The 22,514-nt window shown below is 35.9% G+C and overlaps 1 protein-coding gene across 1 annotated transcript in view; it reads right to left on the minus strand.

Annotated features, from left to right (window-relative positions):
• DNAH14 (dynein axonemal heavy chain 14) overlaps positions 1–22,514 on the minus strand; it is a 507,005-nt gene that overhangs the window by 36,380 nt on the left and 448,111 nt on the right. Inside the window, exons 69-74 of the mRNA XM_025393377.1 lie at positions 22,021–22,439; positions 21,747–21,945; positions 16,518–16,754; positions 14,519–14,604; positions 9,722–9,878; positions 2,084–2,294 (exon numbers count right to left, since the gene is read on the minus strand). Coding sequence (XP_025249162.1) covers positions 2,084–2,294; positions 9,722–9,878; positions 14,519–14,604; positions 16,518–16,754; positions 21,747–21,945; positions 22,021–22,439 — 1,309 coding nt within the window. The remainder of the gene's footprint in view (positions 1–2,083; positions 2,295–9,721; positions 9,879–14,518; positions 14,605–16,517; positions 16,755–21,746; positions 21,946–22,020; positions 22,440–22,514) is intronic.

Below are 22,514 nucleotides of genomic sequence, written 5' to 3' on the forward strand. Positions count from 1 at the left end.
ATAAGGGAGTTTTTGTATTGTTCTTGCAACTTCCCTGCAAGTGTGAAATTATTTTTAAAAAATTTGCAAAGCAAACCAAATCATTACAAGGAAAAAAAAAACACACACAACACAAAATGAAACAAAAAACAAATATGGCCTGTAATCCCACTAAATGAGTTTAGGTACACTTTTCTCTTTTTTTTTCCTCCTTTTGCCTCTCTCTGTCTCTCATTTTAAAAATAGTAATAGTGCATATTTTGTTTGTAGCTTTTTATTTTTTCTCCTAGCAACATGTTGTCAACATATTTCTCTAACTCTGAAATTTAAGAAATATTTTTTTCTTCACATTTTTCCTCTCCTACTGTGGGCTGGTAGAGTGATCATCTTAAATATCTAAAGGCTTGATTTAATAAAGAAGTATGAATTTCTTTTTCTTTTTTTTTTTTTTGAGATGGAGTCTCACTCTGTCGCCCAGGCTGGAGTGCAGTGGCGTGATCTCAGCTCACTGCAACCTCCGCCCCCTGGGCTCAGCGATTCTCCTGCCTCAGCCTCCCGAGTAGCTGGGACTACAGGCTTGTGCCACCACAGCTGGCTAATTTTTGTATTTTTAGTAGAGATGGGGTTTCACCATGTTGGCTAGGCTGGTTTCAGACTCTTGACTTCAGGTGATCTGCCTACCTCGGCCTCCCAAAGTACTGGGATGACAGGCATGAGCCATCATGCCTGGCCCGGAAGTATGAATTTCTTTTAATAATACTCTGATTATGTTGAATATGTTTAATGTATCATTAATTACTCTTATCAAGATGGAAATTCTGTTCTGAGGAATGTTTCTCTAATTTCTTTTTTTTTTTTATTAGCACAGTGCTACCTGCCATACTATTGTACTATTGTCTCTTTGCACCTTAGTATCCTCTGGAAAGCTGCTACAGTGTTTGCCTGGTCCATGCTGTGTCCTTGTGCCTAGCACAATACTTGACAAATAGCAGATGCCCTATAAATCGTTTTTGGATGAATAATGAATGAAAGACATGGTAGAAAGTAATTTCAAAGTTTATAGCTATTAAAGTCATGTAACTAAGCAATCTTTGCCTTCTGATTCCCTTAAGTCATGAAATAAATGTGAAAAAGAGAAATTATTTAATAGTATTTATTTATTTATTTATCTATTTATTGTTGTACAGATGGGGTTCGCTATGTTGCCCAGGCTGGTCTTGAACTCCTGGCCCCAAACAATGATCTTGCCTCGGCTTCCCAAAGCATTGGGACTATAGGCGTGAGCCACCGTGCCCCACTGATACAGTTTTGAAACTGCTAAAAGAATTAACAATCTGGTAACTCATGAATGATATTAGGAAAGTTTTTAGAAATTTAAGTCATGCAGTTGCATTTTGGTTTTATAGTTTCCTCGTGCATGCTCAAAGCATAAAAATAAAAATAACAATAGGATATTGGCCATGCAAAAAAAGGGGAAAGAAAACCAAGGCTGGATAAAAACTATAGAATGTAATTAGTTGAAATATTATTGATTCAAAACATTGCTAATTCTTCACTCAAAGTTATAGCAATAAACTTTCAAATACTTCCCCTGCAAACAAGAAGGCTGAACGTATAAAAATTTCTGTATGAGTGACTAAGTGCTTTGGGAGGTACAGCCTAGAAAAGTATTTTGAGCTAGAGAAAGTCAGAATAGATACTAAGTAAAGGCCATAAAAATGAATCATCACCGAAAGGATAGATACGAGGTATTATGCTCTGCTATTTGGAACATCACATAGAATATTAAAAACTATGTATCCTTCAGCACATATAATGTGTGTGTATGCTTGTGTATCTATTGAGAGTAAGAATTTGAGGAAAGAAACTGATATACAAGACCGAGAACAAAAACTAAAGAGGCCTTAAAAAAATATAAAAACTGATGTATTCTTAGTGTAGTTTTCAAGTTCCTGGAGAAAAGAAAACCAATAGCTTAAGTTTCATCTGAGTGGCTCAACACATTTTGTTATTGTTTACACACAGTATACATTGCCATTTCCAGTTTTACTTTATAGTTTTGGTAACCAATCTGATCCCTTACAAATAAATGTAAAACTCTTACGATTCTACAATTGCGCAAAGCCTTGGCATAAATGAGGCTGCAAGATGGCAGTTCTGGAGGAAGACCCATTGTTGTGTTTTCGTTAGTGCCTTTAAAATGAGGTCTTCAGCTTTCGCTGCCTGGTCACGGCCCAGAGAAATTATGGTCACATGATGTGTTGTTCCTTTTAACTCTTGTGCAAATCTCAGGAGGATATTGGTAAGGTCGATCCCTGTATAACGAGCTGGAGAGGTATATACAACTGTAAGCTCATTTAATTCCCTCTTAAAAATCACAATCCAGCATTTATTGAGTAGTGGTGGGAAAAGGTATAGCCATAGCGGAAAGACTACAGGTTTTGAAATTAGAGCCCAGAGTTTAAATTTTGGCCCTGCCACTTACTAGCCTAACACACGAGGATGATAATAATATCTAACGACAGCAGCACCTGCTGGTTGTCTTCTCCAGCATTTACCTGTCCTTTCCTCCTCGGTAGCTGTACCCCAGTGTTGTTCGAGATGGCTGTGTGCCCAGCTAAAATACTACATTTTTAACTTCTGTGGGCATCTAGGTTTTGTGATACATTTTGGCAGGAAATTTTGTTAGCAAAAGTGTTGTGTAATACTCAATAGCAAAGACATGGAATCAACCCAAATGCCCATCAATGATAGACTGGATAAAGAAAATATGGTGCATATATACCATTGAACACTATGCAGTCATAGAAAGGAACAAGATAATTTCCTTTGCAGAGACATGGATGGAGATGGAAGCCATTATCTCAGCAAACTAACAAACACAGGAATAGAAAACCAAACACTACGTGTTCTCACCCGTAAGTGGGAACTGAGCAATGAGAACACATGGACAAATGTTGGGGGAACAACATATACTAGGACCTGTTGGAGGTTGTAGGGAGGGAGAACATCAGGATAAATGCTAAGGTATGTGGGGCTTAATACCTAGGTGATGGGTGGATAGGTGCAGCGAATCACCATGACACACGTTTACCTATGTAACAAACCTGCACGTCCTGCACATGTATCCCGGAACTTAAAATGAAACAAAATTAAATTAAAATAAAAGTGTTGTGTAATACTTTGGGTATCTCCTTAAAGGGAGGATGTGTGCCTTTCTTCCTTGCTTCCATTCTGTTGTTTGGAACATGAATATCAGGTGTCTAGAGCCCTAGCCACCATCATGGGCTAAGTCTTTAAGAAACGGATAGTACCTACTATGAGTGTGTCAAGCATCTAGCCAAGTGCTTTACATGGAAACGTTCCAGGTGAGAACCTGGAATGGTGGAGGCACTCCAGACAAGGTTTTATGTAATAAAATCAAAGTTTGAAATGATGAATTCTAAAGACACATTTAATTTTTGGAACAGAAGATAAATGAAGAAAATATTTTGCTAGTTTATTTCTCATAGTTTATTTTGTAACATATATTTTTGCACATGTCAATATTTATTAAACACATGCATAGACATAAGGGCGATTCCAACCTCCAGAGCAACAGTATGTGTTTGCAAGGTATTTTCTTTTTCTTTTTTGCAATATATCATTTAAATGTTTTATTACATTTATATAAAAGGAGGTAATTAAATGATTAAATGTAATATTTGAGATGCTGATCAATAGTTGCTTCTTTTTTCAATTTGTAATGTTTTATTTCATTCTTTTCTTTTTTTTTATTACACTTTATGTTCTAGGGTACATGTGAACAACATGCAGGTTTGTTACATATGTATACATGTGCCATGTTGGTGTGCTGTACCCATCAACTCATCATTTACATTAGGTATATCTCCTAATGCTATCCCTCCTGCCTACCCCCACCCCCCCGGTGTGTGATGTTCCCCTTCCCATGTCCAAGTGATCTCAGTGTTCAATTCCCACCTATGAGTGAGAACATGCGGTGTTTGGTTTTCTGTTCTTGTGATAGTTTGCTAAGAATGATGGTTTCCAGCTGCATCCATGTCCCTACAAAGGACACGAACTTGTCCTTTTTTATGGCTGCATAGTATTCCATGGTGTATATGTGGCACATTTTCTTAATCCAGTCTGTCACTGATGGACATTTGGGTTGGTTCCAAGTCTTTGCTATCGTGAATAGTGCTGCAATAAACATACGTGTGCATGAGTCTTTATAGCAGCATGATTTATAATCCTTGGGGTATATACCCAGTAATGGGATGGCTGGGTCAAATGGTACTTCTAGTTGTAGATCCTTGAGGAATCACCATACTATCTTCCACAATGGTTGAACTAGTATACAGTCCCACCAACAGTGTAGAAGTGTTCCTACTTCTCCACATCCTCTCCAGCACCTGTTGTTTCCTGACTTTTTAATGATTGCCATTCTAACTGGTGTGAGATGGTATCTCATTGTGGTTTTGATTTGCATTTCTCTGATGGCTAGTGATGATGAGCATTTTTTCATGTGTCTATTGGCTGCATAAATGTCTTCTTTTGAGAAGTGTCTGGTCATATCCTTTTCCCACTTTTTGATGGGGTTGTTTGTTTTTTTCTTGTAAATTTGTTTGAGTTCTTTGTAGATTCTGGATATTAGCCCTTTGTCAGATGAGTAGATTACAAAAATTTTCTCCCATTCTGTAGGTTGCCTGTTCACTCTGATGATAGCTTCTTTTGCTGTGCAGAAGCTCTTTAGTTTAATTAGATCCCATTTGTCAATTTTAGCTTTTGTTGCCATTGTTTTTGGTGTTTTAGACATGAAGTCCTTGCCCATGCCTATGTCCTGAATGGTATTGCCTAGGTTTTCTTCTAGGGTTTTTATGGTTTTTAGATGTAATGTTTAAGTCTCTAATCCATCTTGAATTAATTTTTGTATAAGGAGTAAGGAAGGGATCCAGTTTCAGCTTTCTACTTATGGCTAGCCAATTTTCTCAGCACCATTTATTAAATAGGGAATCTTTCCCCATTTCTTGTTTTTGTCAGGTTTGTCAAAGATCAGATGGTTGTAGATGTGTGGTACTATTTCTGAGGGCTCTGTTCTGTTCCATTGGTCTAGATCTCTGTTTTGGTACCAGTACCATGCTGTTTTGGTTACTGTAGCCTTGTAGTATAGTTTGAAGTCAGGTAGCGTGATGCCTCCAGCTTTGTTCTTTTGACTTGGGATTGTCTTGGCAATGAGGGCTCTTTTTTGGTTCCATATGAACTTTAAAGCAGTTTTTTCCAATCCTGTGAAGAAAGTCATTGGTAGCTTAATGAGGATGGCATTGAATCTATAAATTACCTTGGGCAGTATGGCCATTTTCATGATATTGATTCTTCCTATCCATGAGCATGGAATGTTCTTCCATTTGTTTGTGTCCTCTTTTATTTCATTGAGCAGTGGTTTGTAGTTCTCCTTGAAGAGGTCCTTCACATCCCTTGTAAGTTGGATTCCTAGGTATTTTATTCTCTTTGAAGCAATTGTGAATGGGAGTTCATTCATGATTTGGCTCTCTGTTTGTCTGTTATTGCTATGTATAAGAATGCTTGTGATTTTTGCACATTGATTTTTTATCCTGAGACTTTGCTGAGGTTGCTTATCAGCTTAAGGAGATTTTGAGCTGAGACGATGGGGTTTTCTAAATATACAATCATGTCATCTACAAACAGGGACAATTTGACTTGCTCTTTTCCTAATTGAATACCCTTTATTTCTTTCTCTTCTTTCTCTTGCCTGATCGCCCTGACCAGAACTTCCAACACTGTGTTGAATAGGAGTGGTGAGAGGGCATCCCTATCTTGTGCCAGTTTTTAAGGGGAATGCTTCCAGTTTTTGCCCATTCAGTATGATATTGGCTGTGGGTTTGTCATAAATAGCTTTTTTATTTTGAGATACGTTCCCTCAATACCGACTTTATTGAGAGTTTTTAGCATGAAGGGCTGTTGAATTTTTTTGAAGGCCTTTTCTGCATCGATTGAGATAATCATGTGGTTTTTGTCTTTGATTCTGTTTATATGCTGGATTACATTTATTGATTTGCATATGTTGAACCAGTCTTGCATCCCAGGGATGAAGCCCACTTGATCATGGTGGATAAGCTTTTTGATGTGCTGCTGGATTCGGTTTGCCAGTATTTTATTGAGGATTTTTGCATTGATGTTCATCAGGGATATTGGTCTAAAATTATTATTTTTTTGTTGTGTCTCTGCCAGGCTTTAGTATCAGGATGATGTTGGCCTCATAAAATGAGTTAGGGAGGATTCCCTCTTTTTCTATTGATTGAAATAGTTACAGAAGGAATGGTACCAGCTCCTCCTTGTACCGCCGGTAGAATTTGGCTGTGAATCCGTCTGGTCCTGGACTTGTTTTGGTTGGTAGGCTATTAATTATTGCCTCAATTTCAGAGCCTGCTATTGGTCTATTCAGGGATTCAACTTCTTCCTGGTTTAGTTTTGGGAGAGTGTATGTGTCCAGGAATTTGTCCATTTCATCTAGGTTTTCTAGTTTATTTGCGTAGAGGAGTTTGTAGTATTCTCTGATGGTAGTTTGTATTTCTGTGGGGTTGGTGGTGATATCCCCTTTATCATTTTTTATTGCATCTATTTGATTCTTCTCTCTTTTCTTCTTTATTAGTCTTGCTAGTGGTCTGTTAATTTTGTTGATCTTTTCAAAAAACCAGCTCCTGGAATCATTGATTTTTTGAAGGGTTTTTGTGTCTCTATCTCCTTCAGTTCTGCTCTGATCTTAGTTATTTCTTGCCTTCTGCTAGCTTTTGAATGTGTTTGCTCTTGCTTCTCTAGTTCTTTTAATTGTTATGTAAGGGTGTCAATTTTAGATCCCTCCAGTTTTCTCTTGTGGGCATTTAGTGCTACAAATTTCCCTCTACACACTGCTTTAAATGTGTCCCAGAGATTCTGGTATGTTGTATCTTTGTTCTCATTGGTTTCAAAGAACATCTTTATTTCTGCCTTCATTTTGTTATGTTCCCAGTAGTCATTCAGGAGCAGGTTGTTCAGTTTCCATGTAGTTGAGCAGTTTTGATTGAGTGTCTTAGTCCTGAGTTCTAGTTTGATTGCACTGTGGTCTGAGAGACAGTTTGTTATAATTTCTGTTCTTTTACATTTGCTGAGGAGTGCTTTACTTCCAATTATATGGTCAATTTTGGAATAAGTGCGATGTGGTGCTGAGAAGAACGTATATTCTGTTGATTTGGGGTGGAGAGTTCTGTAGATGTCTATTAGGTTCGCTTGGTGCAGAGTTGAGTTCAATTCCTGGATATCCTTGTTAACTCTCATTATTATTGTGTGGGAGTCTAAGTCTCTTTGTAAGTCTTTAAGGACATGCTTTAGGAATCTGGGTGCTCCTGTATTGGGTGCATATAGATTTAAGATAGTTAGCTCTTCTTGTTGAATTGATCCCTTTACCATTATGTAATGGCCTTGTCTCTTTTGATCTTTGTTGGTTTAAAGTCTGTTTTATCAGAGACTAGGATTGCAACCCCTGCCTTTTTTTGTTTTCCATTTGCTTGTAGATCTTCCTCCATCCCTTTATTTTGAGCCTAAATATGTCTCTACACGTGAGATGGGTCTCCTGAATACAGCAAACTGATAGGTCTTGACTCTTTTTCCAATTTGCCAGTCTGTGTCTTTTAATTGGACCATTTGTCAATTTACATTTAAGATTAATATTGTTATGTGTGTGCTTGATCCTGTCATTATGATGTTAGCTGGTTATTTTGCTCGTTAGTTGACGCAGTTTCTTCCTAGCATCGATGGTCTTTATATTTTGGCATGTTTTTGCAATGGCTGGTACCAGTTGTTCCTTTCCATGTTTAGTGCTTCCTTCAGGAGCTCTTGTGGGGCAGGCCTGATGGTGACCAAATCTCTCAGCATTTGCTTGTCTGTAAAGGATTTTATTTCTCCTTCACTTATGAAACTTGGTTTGGCTGGATATGAAATTCTGGGTTGAAAATTCTTTTCTTAAAGAATGTTGAATATTGGGTCCCACTCTCTTCTTGCTTGTAGAGTTTCTGCCGAGAGATCTGCTGTTAGTCTGATGGGCTTCCCTTTGTGGGTAACCCGACCTTTCTCTCTGGCTGCCCTTAACATTTTTTCCTTCATTTCAACTTTGGTGAATCTGACAATTATGTGTCTTGGAGTTGCTCTTCTCGAGGAGCATCTTTGTGGTGTTCTCTGTATTTCCTGAATTTGAATGTTGGCCTGCCTTGCTAGGTTGGGGAAGTTCTCCTGGATAATATCCTGCAGAATGTTTTCCAACTTGGTTCCATTCTCCCTGTCACTTTCAGGTGCACCAATCAGATGTAGATTTGGTCTTTTCACATAATCCCATATTTCTTGGAGGCTTTGTTCATTTTTTTTACTCTTTTTTCTCTAAACTTCTCTTCTCACTTCATTTCATTCATTTGATCTTCAGTCACTGATACTCTTTCTTCCAGTTGATTGAGTTTGTTACTGAAACTTGTGCATTTGTCACATAGTTCTTGTGTCATCGTTTTCATCTCTATCAGGTCATTTATGGACTTCTCTGCATTGGTTATTCTAGTTATCCATTTGTCAAATCTTTTTTCAAGGTTTTTAGTTTCTTTGCACTGGGTTCATAGTTCCCCCTTTAGTTCTAAGAAGTTTGATCAACTGAAGCCTTCTTCTCTCAACTTGTCAAAGTCATTCTCCATCCAGCTTTGTTCTGTTGCTGGCAAGGAGCTGTGTTCCTTTGGAGGGGGAGATGCGCTCTGATTTTTTGAATTTTCAGCTTTTCTGCGCTGCTTTTCCCCATCTTTGTGGTTTTATCTACCTTTGGTCTTTGATGATGGTGATGTACAGATGGAGTTTTGGTGTGGACGTCCTTTCTCTTTGTTAGTTTTCCTTCTAACAGTCAGGACCCTCAGCTGCAAGTCTGTTGGAGTTTGCTTGAGGTCCACTCCAGACCCTGTTTGCCTAGGTATCAGCAGCGGAGGCTCAGTTGGAAATGCAGAAATCACCTGTCTTCTGTGTCACTCACGCTGGGAGCTGGAGGCTGGAGCTGTTCCTATTTGGCCATCTTGGTGACCCGTAAGGTATTTTCTGTGCAGAAAATCACCATTGATAAATTTTTCCATATTTGTGAATCTGAGAGGTTTTATTCCTCTGTTATATTTTTAGAGAGATTTATTCTTAGTAAAAACTTGTAATTAACTCCTTTCCCAAAAATTTTAAATAGGGCTAGGAAAATATTGTAAACACAGAATAATCTGACACAGAACCTACTTCTCCATATCTCTTGGGTGATATTGTATCATCATTGTATTAGTCTGTTCTGACACTGCTATGAAGAAATACCTGAGACTGAGTAATTTATAAAGTAAGTAGGTTTAATTCACTCACAGTTCTGCATGGCTGGGGAGGCCTCAGGAAACTTACAATCATGGCAGAAGGCAAAGGAGAAGCAGGCACCTTCTTCACAGGGTGGCCAGACGGAATGAGTGCCAGGAGGGGAAATACCAGGTTCTTACAAAACCATCGGATCTCAAGAGACTCACTCACTATCACGAGAACAGCATGGGGGGAACCACTCCCATGATCCAATTACCTCCACCTGCTCTTGCCCTTGACACATGAGGATTATGGGGATTACAATTAAAGGTGAGATTTGGGTGAGGACACACAGCCAAACCATATCGATCATCTTAACTATTCACAAATAGCTTACCATGAGACTGAATAAGTATCAGCGGAGTTCTGGCATTGGATTCTTTATATGCATCTTTCAAATTAACTCCAGTTCTTTGAAGATATTCATTTCCCATTTTTTCAGTTATAAACTTTCTCACTGAATTATTTAAACTTTCTGGTCTAAGAATTTTTATCTAGAAAAGAAAATATGGAAGATAAGGTAAAATTAAAAACCGCCCAGGGAGATATTCCCTATGGTAAAATGAAATAAAAATAAGAAGTATTCATTTTTTAGTTTTACAGCTAGAGTTTTCCTGTTGGGGAAGCTTAATGGGAAAGTCTATGCATGGAGAGGAAGCTGACACCATGTTCTTGTGGCCATAATGCGGCCCTTCTTAGATACCATGGCTACCTTGTGTCCTTGTGTCTCTATCTCTTTCACACTCTGAGTGAGCTCTTGCTTTGTTTGTAAAGATCCAAGTCATACTCCCTAATTCTGCAAAAAGAAATTTTTTTCCCCTCGGTTTTTTTCCTGCTCTGCTATACATGTCTAGAGCAAGAAAACCCCATGGTGTTGGAGGGAAGAAAATCCAGGATAACACAACTGGAAGAGTATTAATTCTTCCATTAATAAAATGAAAACAAATGGCACAATCTTTATATGTTTGAGCAATTAGAATACAAATCTGAAAAGAATGCTAGATGGACTAAAAGATTTTGGAAACAGTGTAAATGTGTAGTAAACAGAGGTTCAGGGTATACTGGAAATCATTGCAAACTTCAGAGGAAAGACCTTTCTCATAAAAACTGTTTTACACAAATCACTTACATGATATTTCTCTACCTAATGACCATAAAATATGTCCTGAACATGTTCAACATCTGGGACTCCATCATTTAAAGCAAAACTGAAGCTACACATGTCTGTGTGTCTGTGTGATGTACCAGGTTGGACCATGGGAAGTTGCCATTTTTACCTTTCAATAACTGTCAAATATTGGCAATTTTATATATTTAACACAGCACATTTAATCATTATGCTGAATTCTGCTCTTTTCTGTTATGTTTTGGAAAAATTATTCTTAAAATTTTCTTTTAATTATATGTATCATATATTTTTAAAAATGAAAATAGGCAGCACACAAAGACTCTAGGTCTAATAGCAGAGTTCACTCAGAATATCCAGTTAGTGAGACCGTGTTAGAATCATTGAGTGAAACAAATGATTAGGTGTTTCCCCGATACCATCACTGTCGAGAATCTATGCTCCCAAATGGTCATCATAATTTTTTGTCACCAATAGGCCACTAGCTCCTCTTTTTATTCTATTGATTAATCAAGATTTTGTTACATTTCTCCACTGTTGTAAATTTAAACCTTGAGGCTTTTTTTTTTTTTTTTTTTTTTTTTTAGAGGTAGGCGACAAAGGGAAGGTAGAAGAAACAGAGTTCTGTTGAATTCAATTTCACTAGCTCCTAAGCAACCACAAATCATTCTGAAAATTTTCTGCATGTCTATATCCCCTCATTGTCCTCTTTCACACCCTCTTTTCAGTCCAATAGGCTATAGCAGTGGCGAGGGGTGAAAAGCTAGGCAAAGTCCTTGTCCTCATGGAACTCTGAGAAATTCTCCTTCTCCAGGGCAAGCTTCTTTCTAATATATTTTAACTTAATCTTTTATGTGACAATCTCAATTTCTAACTCTTACAGGTCAGGCTCAGTTTTAAATATCTAACTTACTTTTCCTATGCATACACTCAACACTTGATCAGACCATGACTTCTACCTTCTGGTTTGGAAGATAGGATCACTATACTCATAAAATTTCTAGTTCATAAACTAAAATCACTGGGAACTTACTGGGAGAAGGTAATGTGGCACAGGTTTAAAATCTAGTTATTTTTGTTGTTCAGGTAATTCATCCTTGCTACATAAAATTCAAGCAATGCAAAAAGGTAAAAATGAAAAAGTGAAGGTCTTACTCCCCAGATACATTGTTTCTTGTATTGTTACTCCCCAGATATACCCCCAGATATGTTGTTTCTTATGGCTCCTCCTAGATATTTTCAACACATACACAGGCATCTCTCCACCTCCCTCTCTTTCTCCACAAATGAAGTTGTTCTGTACAGATTGTTCAATATTTTGTATTTGTCAATTAATATAGCTTAAATATATTTTCATGTCACGACTATGTCAATAATCCACATGTAGAGTAGAGGTATCGATCTGTTTAAAGTAGTCAGGTAGATAACAAAAATTAGAGAAGTGGGTTGGATAGAAGAAGAAAATCCTCTTCTAAAAGAAAAATAAAGATGCAAATATCATCATATTTGCAAATGGCAACTAACATTCAACTGCAGTGTCAGGAAGTAGCAGGGAGCAGTGAAGACTGTAGTGCATTGGGCCAAAGGGACAGACACTACTCAGCTCTAGCTATTGCTGCCATTGAGGAATGTGGGCTCAGTGTTGCCTAAGGCCAGAAATCTGGATTTTTATTTGAAATCTCTCAATTTTCAAATTTTGGCTCAAAAATAAAAAAAATCCAAACTCAAACCAAAACAAAAAACAAATGTGTGTATCAATGTTCCTAGCAGCATTGTTCACGATAGCCAAAAGGCAGAAACAAACCTTTGTTGTCTATCAATGGGTTAATGGCCAAATGAAACATGATATGTACACACAATGGGATATTACTCAGCCTTAAAATGGGAGGAAATTCTGACACATGGTACAACATGGATGAACTCTGAAAACATCATGCTATGTGAAATAAGCCAGACATAAGCATGATGGGAGGCAGAAGGCAGAATGGTGGTTGCCAGCAACTGTCAGGAGGAGAGACTGGGGAGTTATTATTTAACAGGTACAGAATTTCTATTTAAGACGATTACAAAGTTTTGGAAAGGTATGAGGATGATAGTTATGCAACATTGTAGATATACTAAATGTCACCGAATTGCATGCTTAAAGGGTTAAAAAGGATTATTATGAAGATTAAATGAAATAATGTATCTATATTTTATCACAATAAACTCAGAAAACAACTCACTTCAAGATATGTATACATATAATTTTAAAAAAATATATGATATTTATTTTAGTTATTTTTGCTTAAAAACTTAGAAGTTGCTATGGTCTGAATGCTGGTGTCTCCTCCAAATTTGTATGGTGAAACCTAATCTCCAATGTATCAGTATTAAGAGGTGGAAACTTAGGAGAGGATTAGGTCATGAGGGTGAGATTAGTTCCCTTATAAAGATAGCTCCCTTATAAATAAGTCTTGAGGAACCTGGGCAACATAGTGAGATCTCATCTCTTAAAAAATTAGCCTGTCATGGTGATGCACACCTGTAGTCTCAGCTACTCAGGTGGCTGAGGCAGGAGTTTCAGGCTGCAGTGAGCTATGATCACACCACTGCACTACAGTCCTACAGCCTGGATGACAGAGTGAGACCTAATTTAAAAAAAGAAAAGAAAAGAAAAAGACTTTCTTGTTGTGAGGACACAGCAAGATGATGCCACCCATGAAGCAAGCCCTCACCAGACACTGAATCTGCTGGGTCCTTGATGTTGGACTCCCAGCCTCCAGCGTGGTGAGCAGTACATTTCCGTTGTTTATAAATTACCCAATCTATTGGGTTTTAGCAATCTGTTTTGTTACAGCAACCCAAATGAATTAAGACAGAAATCTTCTAAGCAAGATCACAGGTTCAAATCCTATAAATTGCACCTGAAAAGCTGCAAAAAATCAAACAAAACTTCAGGCCAAATAGAACATGTTTATAAGCCAGATGCAGTCATATTTTGCAATCTTTACATAGAGAGAATTTTTAAAGTGTTGCAAAAATAAAGTTTAAGGCAGAAATCAAAAGGATTACTGGTTGTCCAGGTTAGCATTTTCAAGAATTTCAGGAAATTAAGAATTTAAGGAATTTAAATGAGGTGAGAGATTTTCCCTTCACTAAATTAGGGAATAAATGTCAAAATAAAGATTTTTTTAAGGCAATAAGGATGAATTTAGGATAATCTACCCTGGAAAGTATAATATAGTATGACTACCAAGAACACAGATATGAGAGCCAAGCTGTCTGAGATTCAACCTGGCTCTATTAGGCAATTTATAAACCTTGGTTTCCTAATCTGTAAAATGAGGGAAATAATTGTGCCTACCTTCCAAGACTATTATAAGTATTAACTGGAATAATATATGTAAAGTGCTTAACACATACTAAATTCTTCATGTGTTAGGGGTGCTAATAAATGACACCCATGCATACCCATAATCCACCCACCTCTACCCTCAGCCAGGTTCTGAAACAATTGAGAAATAGAGGTGTTGGGCAAAAATATCATTTTATTAATAATAAAGGTCATGCTGGTGGATGTGGCTTAGGTATGAGGCAACAATGTGCTTCCTGATACAGAATCTAGAATTAGACAGACTTACCTGTCACAAGTAGTGCTGGTCAGCCACTGGCCTCTCCCTATAGGACCAAGGTCTGTTCCTGTATGGTTTATGGCATGGAGAAGCAGCCAGAAAGTATACTCGTTATAGGCAGACAAATCCCAAAAGGGATAGGGCTATGAGTCCTCCTTTCTAGGGAAGAACAAATGAGGGGACAGAGGGACTCCAGGAATGTTCCTCACATTGGACTCTCCATATGAAGGAAGCATTAAGGGGAGGTGTAGGTGTTTCCCTCTCACATTAACGTTCACAAAATGTACTTTAAAAATACATTTTACTTGTAAAATTTTAATTTTGAAGGGCTTAAGTTACTAATAAAGCACTCAAAATATTTAGAATATTAATATTTCCTCATAAGATATCTTACCAAAATAAGTCTTTGAAATGAAGTGAGTTTCTCCCAGGGAAAATTTATACGATTACATGTTTCTTTATTTTCATTCAAAAGTTCAGCTAGATATAATTTAGAGAAAGAAACTGGGATTAACAGTCAAATACTTTTTATCATTAAAAGATATCACAATGAACATTTCTGTCATAAACTTATGAAGTTTTTTTTTTTCTCAACATGGCTGACTTTTAAAGTGAGCTTTATTTTCGTAAGCTTTACGGCATCACTAGCTGCGCTTCACACCTCAAAACACGGAGACATTAAGACGGATTTAAGTTTCAACTTGGACCAACTGAAGTGGTGAATGAATAGTAATACAAGAAGATGATGGACAGATGAAGAAATAAAATGAGAAGCCAAAGGCACAGCCAGTCAACACATTATAACCCGTTCCTGTATATGTGGTGTTTTTCTGATGAATATAAACTAATAAGAGTAGAGGTTGGAGATTTCTATTTATCCAGCTATAACAGATATGGGAAATGAGAATCAAATGGAAATGCAACCAGATTATCAAATTTTTGAAAAATTAAATATTATATCTATCTACATATATTTAATACTGACCCCTCTTACCACCACAATAGAGTCCTACTGGATTACAATTTTTTGCAAGGTGGGAAGTCTTCTAGTCTTCATTTCCAGCTGTCCTGGATACAGTTATCATTTCTACTTACCTCTTATTTCTGTGGTATTTTCCCAATGTCTAACTTTAAATACAAATTAGGTTATAGAAATGGCTTTTTTGAATGCAGATAATATTGATGTGTTGATCTTAAGAAAAGTTCATGATACATGAAGGTATAGTTATAAATGGATAATTTGGGGTTATTTGCAAAATAAAAAGGTCTTCACTTTACAAAAAGGGTCAATAAAGAATTCTTTTAAATAAAAGTTGCTGACTCTTACAGTATAATAAATTATGAGTCCCACATATATTAGAGATAAATGCAACAAAATAAAATGATAACGACTCAAAGAGAAAACTCTACAGGAGGAGGAGACCTTAATAAGAACTTGAAATCAAGAATGTATAAAAGAAAAAAATAGACATAATTGACTATACAAACATTTAAACACATATAGCATAAGTACTATAAAAACAAATTCAATAGACAATAAAAAATTCAGAAAAATATTTGAATATAGATGTTAATACATATAATAAGACAAAAGCGAATTATCTATAACACTAATGGGAGTTTAAGCTTTTCAGATGGGCAAAATTAAAAAAAATCAATACTCCTATGGAAAATGGGCATTCATATTGCTGGTGGAAATATAAATTATCATAGACTTTTAAAGAAAGCAACTTGGCAGCAACTTTTAACATAAAAATAATTTCCTTTTGTTCCAGCAATTCCACTTCTGATTATTTATCTTATAGAAATAAAAGCAAAGGAAAAATGTATAAGGATGTTTATGTTATTGCATAATATAATTGTTTATTTTGGCAAAAATCAGGAAGTGAAGTAGAGAAAAATGTGGAAGGAAACAAATTAGGTTGTATTCTGAGTGGGGGTGTTATGAGTGAAGGTAGTAGGGAAAAACGAAGGAGAGTTCGAAGTGGAAAAAGAAAAAGAAAAAGATGTGCTAAAAATAGTAAGTCATTTGAATTTAAGGTAAGATCCTTTCCCATGTAATTTTAAAAATACACATTTGTTAAAATGAACAATATATGTAGGTTTGTTCAGATCCAAGATTCCAAACTAGCATGGTGTAATGAAACTAGTGTGGTATATTTAATCTCTCTGAAATTCTGATTTCTAATCAGATTTACTCATGAAGTTCTTTATAATCCTTTCATGGATTGTTATGAGGATTATATTGAATAACATGTGCATGCTTAAAATGTAGTTATATTCCTCCCTTCAATTTTTTCATAATGTAAGATATTGTACGACATTTACAAATTGAAAATCCATACACATACACACATACTTAAGTTAGGTTAAAACATTTAATGCTTTCTTACTCTCCTCTGGTGGTTTTGTATTTTCCTCCAATGAAGCATTTTCTGAAGAGAAAGGTGTGCTGATCAGAGAATAAACTGCTTTACTGTTCTTAAAAGTATCCCATTGTGATACATTTGATAAAAGGGATTTGCACAGAAGTGAAAATGGTTCCAGGTGAGCGCTGACATATTGGCACTGCCTCCATCTAGAATCTGACAGCCACTGAAGATGCTGACTTTCATCTATTTCAAATGTGCCTAATAAAAAAAGAAAAATGATCACATTAGAAGAGATAAGCCCTTTACCTTTTAGTTATTTATTACAAAGTAGATACTTGACAAAGATGTGCTGCTAGGCTATTTCATATAAAAACTATTTTATAGAAATAAAAATATATTTTACATAAATAAAACAGAAAGCTACTTTATGTAAAAATTACATAAGAGGTAATTGTTTTTATTGTGGTAAAAATATAACTAAATTTATCATTCTAAACCTTTTTTTGTTTTTGTTTTTTGAGATAGAGTCTCATTCTCACCCAGGCTGGAGTGCAGTGGTGCGATCTCTGCTCACTGCAACCTTTGCTTCCTGGTTTCAAGCGATTATTGTGCCTCAGCCTCACAAGTAGCTGGGATTACAGGTGTGTGCCACAATGCCCGGCTAATTTTTGTATTTTTTGCCATGTTGGCCAGGCTGATCTCAAACTCCTGGCCTAAAGTGATCTGCCTCCCACCTTGATCTCCCAAAGTGTTGGGACTACAGGCATGAGCCACTACACGCAGTCCATCTTAACCATTCTTAAGTGTACACTTTGGTAGTGTTAAAGATATTAATACTGTTGTGAAACTGAGAATAAATCCCAGTTGGTTATGGTGTACAATCTTCTTAATGTGCTGTTGAATTTGGTTTGTTAGTATTTTGCTGAGGATTTTTGCATCAATGTTATTCAGAAATATTGGTCTGTAGTTTACTTGTAGTATGTTTGTCTGGCTTTGGTATCAGAATAATACTGGCCTCACAGAATGAGTTAGAAAGTGTTTCTGTCTCTTCAATTTTTGAAAGAGCTTCAGGAAAATTTGTGTTAATTTTTAAATGTTTGGTAGAATTCAATGAAGCCAACTCGTCCTAAAATTTGCTTTTTTTTTTTGGCGGTTTTTGATTACCTGTTCAATCTCCTTGTTATTGGTGTGTTCAGATTTTCTATTTCTTCATGATTCAGTCTCAGCAGACTACAAGGAGTTTATCCATCACTTCTAGGTTATCCAATTCATTGGCATACAATTGTTCATGGTAGTCTCTTAGAAATCTTTTTATTTCTCTGCATCTACTTTAATGTTGTCCCTTTCTTTCCTGATTTTTATTATTTGCATCTTCTCTCTTTTTTTCTTAGTTAACTGAGCTCAAGGTTTGCAAATTTTGTTGATCTTTTCAAAACACCAACCGTTAGTTTTGTTTATTCTTTTTCTATTCTCTATTTTGTTTATCACTGCTTTAGTCTTTATTATTTCATTCCTTTTGCTAGCTTTGGGTTTAATATGCTGTTTTTCTAGTTTCTTGAGGTAAAAGTTATGTACACTTTCTTCTTTTTTAATGTAGGTATTTACAGTTATAAACTTTCATCTTAGCACTGCTTTCAATGTATCCCCTAAGTTTTAATATGTTGCATTTTCATTTGTCCCTAAGTATTTTCTAATTTCCCTTGTGATTTAGTCTTTGACCTACTGGGTGTTTAAGAGTGTGTTAATTTCTACATCTTTGTGGATTTTTCAGTTTTCATTCTGTTGATTTCTAGTATCATTTCATTGTGTTTGGCAAATACACTTGGTATGACTTCTTCTTGAATTTGTTAAGATTTGTTTCATGGTCTAACATGTGGTCTATCCTGGGGAATGTTTATGTGTACTTAATAAGAATGTACATCCTGCTGTTATTGGGAAGACAGCTCTGTGTATGTCTGTTTGATCCAGTTGATCTACTATGTTGTTCAATTTTCTTATGACCTTCTGTTTCATTGTTTTATTCAGTACTGAAAATGGAGTACTGAAGTCTCCTACTATTATTGGGTTGCTGTCTTATTTCTCCCTTTAATTTGTCAAAGTTTGCTTCATGTATTTGGGAGCTCTGAGGTTTAGTGCATAAGCATTTATTACTACATATCTTCTTGGTGAATTGACCCTTTTATCATTATCTCACATCTGTCTTTGTCTTTTGTAACAGTTTTGATTTCAAGTCTACTTCATCTGATATTACTATAACCACTCCTACTCTCTTTGGTTACCATTTGCATGGAATATTTTTCTCCATTCTTTCATTTTCAGCCTATGTGTTTCTTTAGATATGAGTCTCCTGTAGACAGCATATAGTTAGATACTGTTTTTAAAATTAATTCGGCCAATCTGTGCCTTTTTATTGAAGAGTTTAATCCATTTAAATTTAAAGTAATTACTCATAGGGAAGGAATTACTATTGCCATTTGTTGTTTTCTGTATGTCTTGTAACTTTCTTCCTTCCTGTCCTCTTTTATTGCCTTTTTCGGTATTTTGTTGATTTTCATAGTGATATATTTTGATTCCCTTCTCATTTTGTTTTGTGCATATTCTATAGATATTTTCTTTGTGGTTACTATTGCAATTACATAGTTTAATCTTAATTTTATAGCATTCTATTTTAAACTGACAACAACTTAACTTCAGTCTCATACAAAAATTCTACTCCCATCCTGGCAACATAATGAGATCTCATCTCTACAAAAAATTTTTAAAAATTAGCTGGGTATGGTGGCATGTGCCTGCAGTCCCAGCTACTTGGGAGGTGAGGTGAGAGGATCACTTGAGCCCAGAAGTTGGAGGCTACAGTGAGCTATGATCCCATCACTGTATTCTAGCCTGGGTGACAGTGAAACTATGCCTTCAAAAAAACCAAAATCTACTAATTTAGGGCTTTAGCACCCCCACTTATGTTATTGATGTCACAAGTTACATTTTTATATATTGCATACCCATTAACATAATTATAGAGTAAAAAATGTTTTTGTAACTTAAGTTACATTTACCAAAATTACAATAGTACGAGTTACTATCTTTCTCCACATATTTACCTTTACTGAAGAACCTTATATTTTTCATATAGTTTCATGTTGCTGTGTATTATCCTTTTGCTTCAACTTAAAGGAGTTTCTTTAGCATTTCTTGGAGAGCATTTCTAGTGGTAATAAACTCCCTCAATGTTTGTTTATCTGAGAAATCTTAATTTTTCTTTCATTTTTGAAGGGCAGTTTTGACACATAAAGTATTATTGGTTGAGAGTTTTTTTCTTTTAGCACTTTGAATATGTATCTCACTCCCTCTAGTTTGCAAAGATTTTCCTGAGAAATCACTGGTAATCATATAGAAGCTCCCTTGTATGTACAAATAACTTTTTCTCTTGCTGCTTTCAAGATTCTGTCATTGTCTTTGACTTTAGACAGTTTGATAATAATGTGTCTGCTGTGTTTCTTTTTGGATTCATCCTAGTGGAGTTCTTTGAATTTTTTGAACCTGTATGTTTTTTTCTTTCCTTAGATTTGGGAAGTTTTTAGCGACTGTTTCTTCAGAGAATTTCTCTACCCCTTTCTCTCTTTTTTTCTTCTTCTGGGAGTGCCATAATGCATATATTGGTCAATTTAATAGCATCCTATAGGTCCCTTAGGCTCTTTTTGCTTCTTAAATTTTTAGCTTTTTTTTGCTTTTCTGACTTGATAATTTCAAATGATCTGTCTTCAAGTTTGTTGATTCTTTGTTCTGTCTGATTAAGTCTGCTGTTGAACCCCTGTAATAATTTTTCAGTTCAGTTTTTGCATTTTTCACCTTCAGAATTTGTTTCATTCTTTTTTATAGTTTTTATGTCTTTGCTGATATTCTCATTTTGTTCATGCATCATTTAACTGACTTTATTTAGTTCTCTGTTATTTATTTATTTATTTTAGCTCACTGAGCAACTTTATGACAGCTATTTTAAATTCCTTGTCAGGCAGCTCATAGATCTGCATTTCTGTGGGACTGGTTTCTGGAGCTTCATTTTGTTCCTTTGATTGGACCATTTCCCCTTGTTTCTTTGTTTGCCTTAATATCTTTTTTTCCGGGGTTGGCATCTGAAAAAACAACCACCTTTCCCAGTCTTTGGTACTGGCTTTGTGCAGGGGAAAACCCTCACCAACCAGCCTAGTTGGAGGTTCTAAGACCTTTTTAACCTTTTCTAATCCCTTGCTCCCCCTAATTTCTCCCTGTGAAACTGTAGGTCTAATGTGCTGCTTGCATCTGGATTTTAGTGGCTTCCAAACTCCAGTGCCAGTCTTGCCAATATTCTGAGTCAGGCAAGACAAAAACCAGTCCCTTGGGAGGCCCCTAGACAAGCCAGAACACTGGATGCACTGTCTACTCTTTTGTTTCTATCTGAGGGAAGAGCTCTGATATGGGGTATTTCCTGTCAGTTGTTCCACATTATACCACAAAGAGGGAGGGGCATGAATAGGCATGTGTCAAATGATGCAAAATTTCCTACCCCTTTCACTGGAGTCTCTTCTTGGTTTTACAATAGCCTGGATGCTGTAGCTTCTCAACTGATCTCTAGAGTTCTCGCAGAGGTATTCTGATCTGTATATTGTTGTTACCTTGGTATCTCTGTGAAGGAAGGGAGCCTATAGCATCCTACTCTGCCATTTTGCAGACTTAAAATTTACAAATTACAGCATAACAACGTGAATGTATTTAATATCACTTAAAAATTGAGATGATAAATTCTATGTTATATGTATTTGACCACAGCTTAGATAATAAACATAATAAAAATACAACATAGACACATTTAAAAGATTCAATAATTAAATAATTGTGTCTAACCTTTTTGGATAAACATGACTTTTGCGTTTCAAATTTTCAACCAAGTTTTCATAAGAAAATGAGGGCAACTGTAATTAGGGGTGGGGGAAGTTTTAACTCCTGAAGGTATCCAATCAGTGTTTATGTTTGGGTGTGCTCCTGTTGACTACCATTAGATATTCTGCTTTGTAGATTAGGATTATAATAATCATAGCAATTATCATTTATGTATTCATTCATTCATTAAAAAATTATTGAGTAACAGTGGAGGTGCTTGACCTCAAGCTACTTTACTTTAATCAATTATAGAGGCATTGACTTGGAGCACCTTAATGGAAGGAAACACACTTTTAATGGACTTTTACGGAATCCAGAATAATAACTTTTACTTACTAGTAAGTCTAGACTGGGATAATGCACTTTTAATATTTATCAATATGCCAGAATATAAAAAGATGTTCCATTCTTCTTCTGGTAGGAATCCAATGTCATCCTGTATTAGATTTCCATTAGCATTATTTTGCATGATTGCAGTACAAAGCCGAAAAGAGAAGCAAAGTTTATCTTCATTAAATAGAGCTGAAGAAACCACCTATAGGGAAAATGTAACATATTAATCCAGTGAGATTAAATAAACAAGTAAAATCCACACTAAAGAATGTCTCACCTTAAAAATACTTTTTGTCAACACATCCATTGCACTTTTAATATGCTTATCTAAGAGATTTTTCTCATTTTCCAAGTTGGGTTCTTTTGAAATATTTATAATCTCATGAACTTCTTTTGGAGACACTTTCTCCCTTTTAAAACTATGTTCTTGTTCTTTGCTTTTGGAAACTACTGACAAAACAAAAACCTGATGAAACCAGTCTAGGGAGAACTGGTACATGTAGTTGATTTGCGTGAGACCAGCTACTAGAAAGTAGAGCAGGGCACCTCGGGTTGCAATGGGGAGATAGTTTTTACGTATTGCTTGGATTTCACTTTCAGCTTTTTTTGTTGCTTCAATGCGCTTTGAAATTTCATTTGATGTCATTTTGGATTTTCTTAAGGTATCTATAATTTCTTCATCATCTAACGCGTATCCTAAAGATAAACAAAAAGTGAAGTTAAATAAAGACTACTGTAACAGTAAGTGGCTATTTCCTCACTCTGCACTCT

Source organism: Theropithecus gelada, chromosome 1, assembly GCF_003255815.1.
Source record: "Theropithecus gelada isolate Dixy chromosome 1, Tgel_1.0, whole genome shotgun sequence".
Classification (NCBI taxonomy): Eukaryota; Metazoa; Chordata; class Mammalia; order Primates; family Cercopithecidae; genus Theropithecus; species Theropithecus gelada.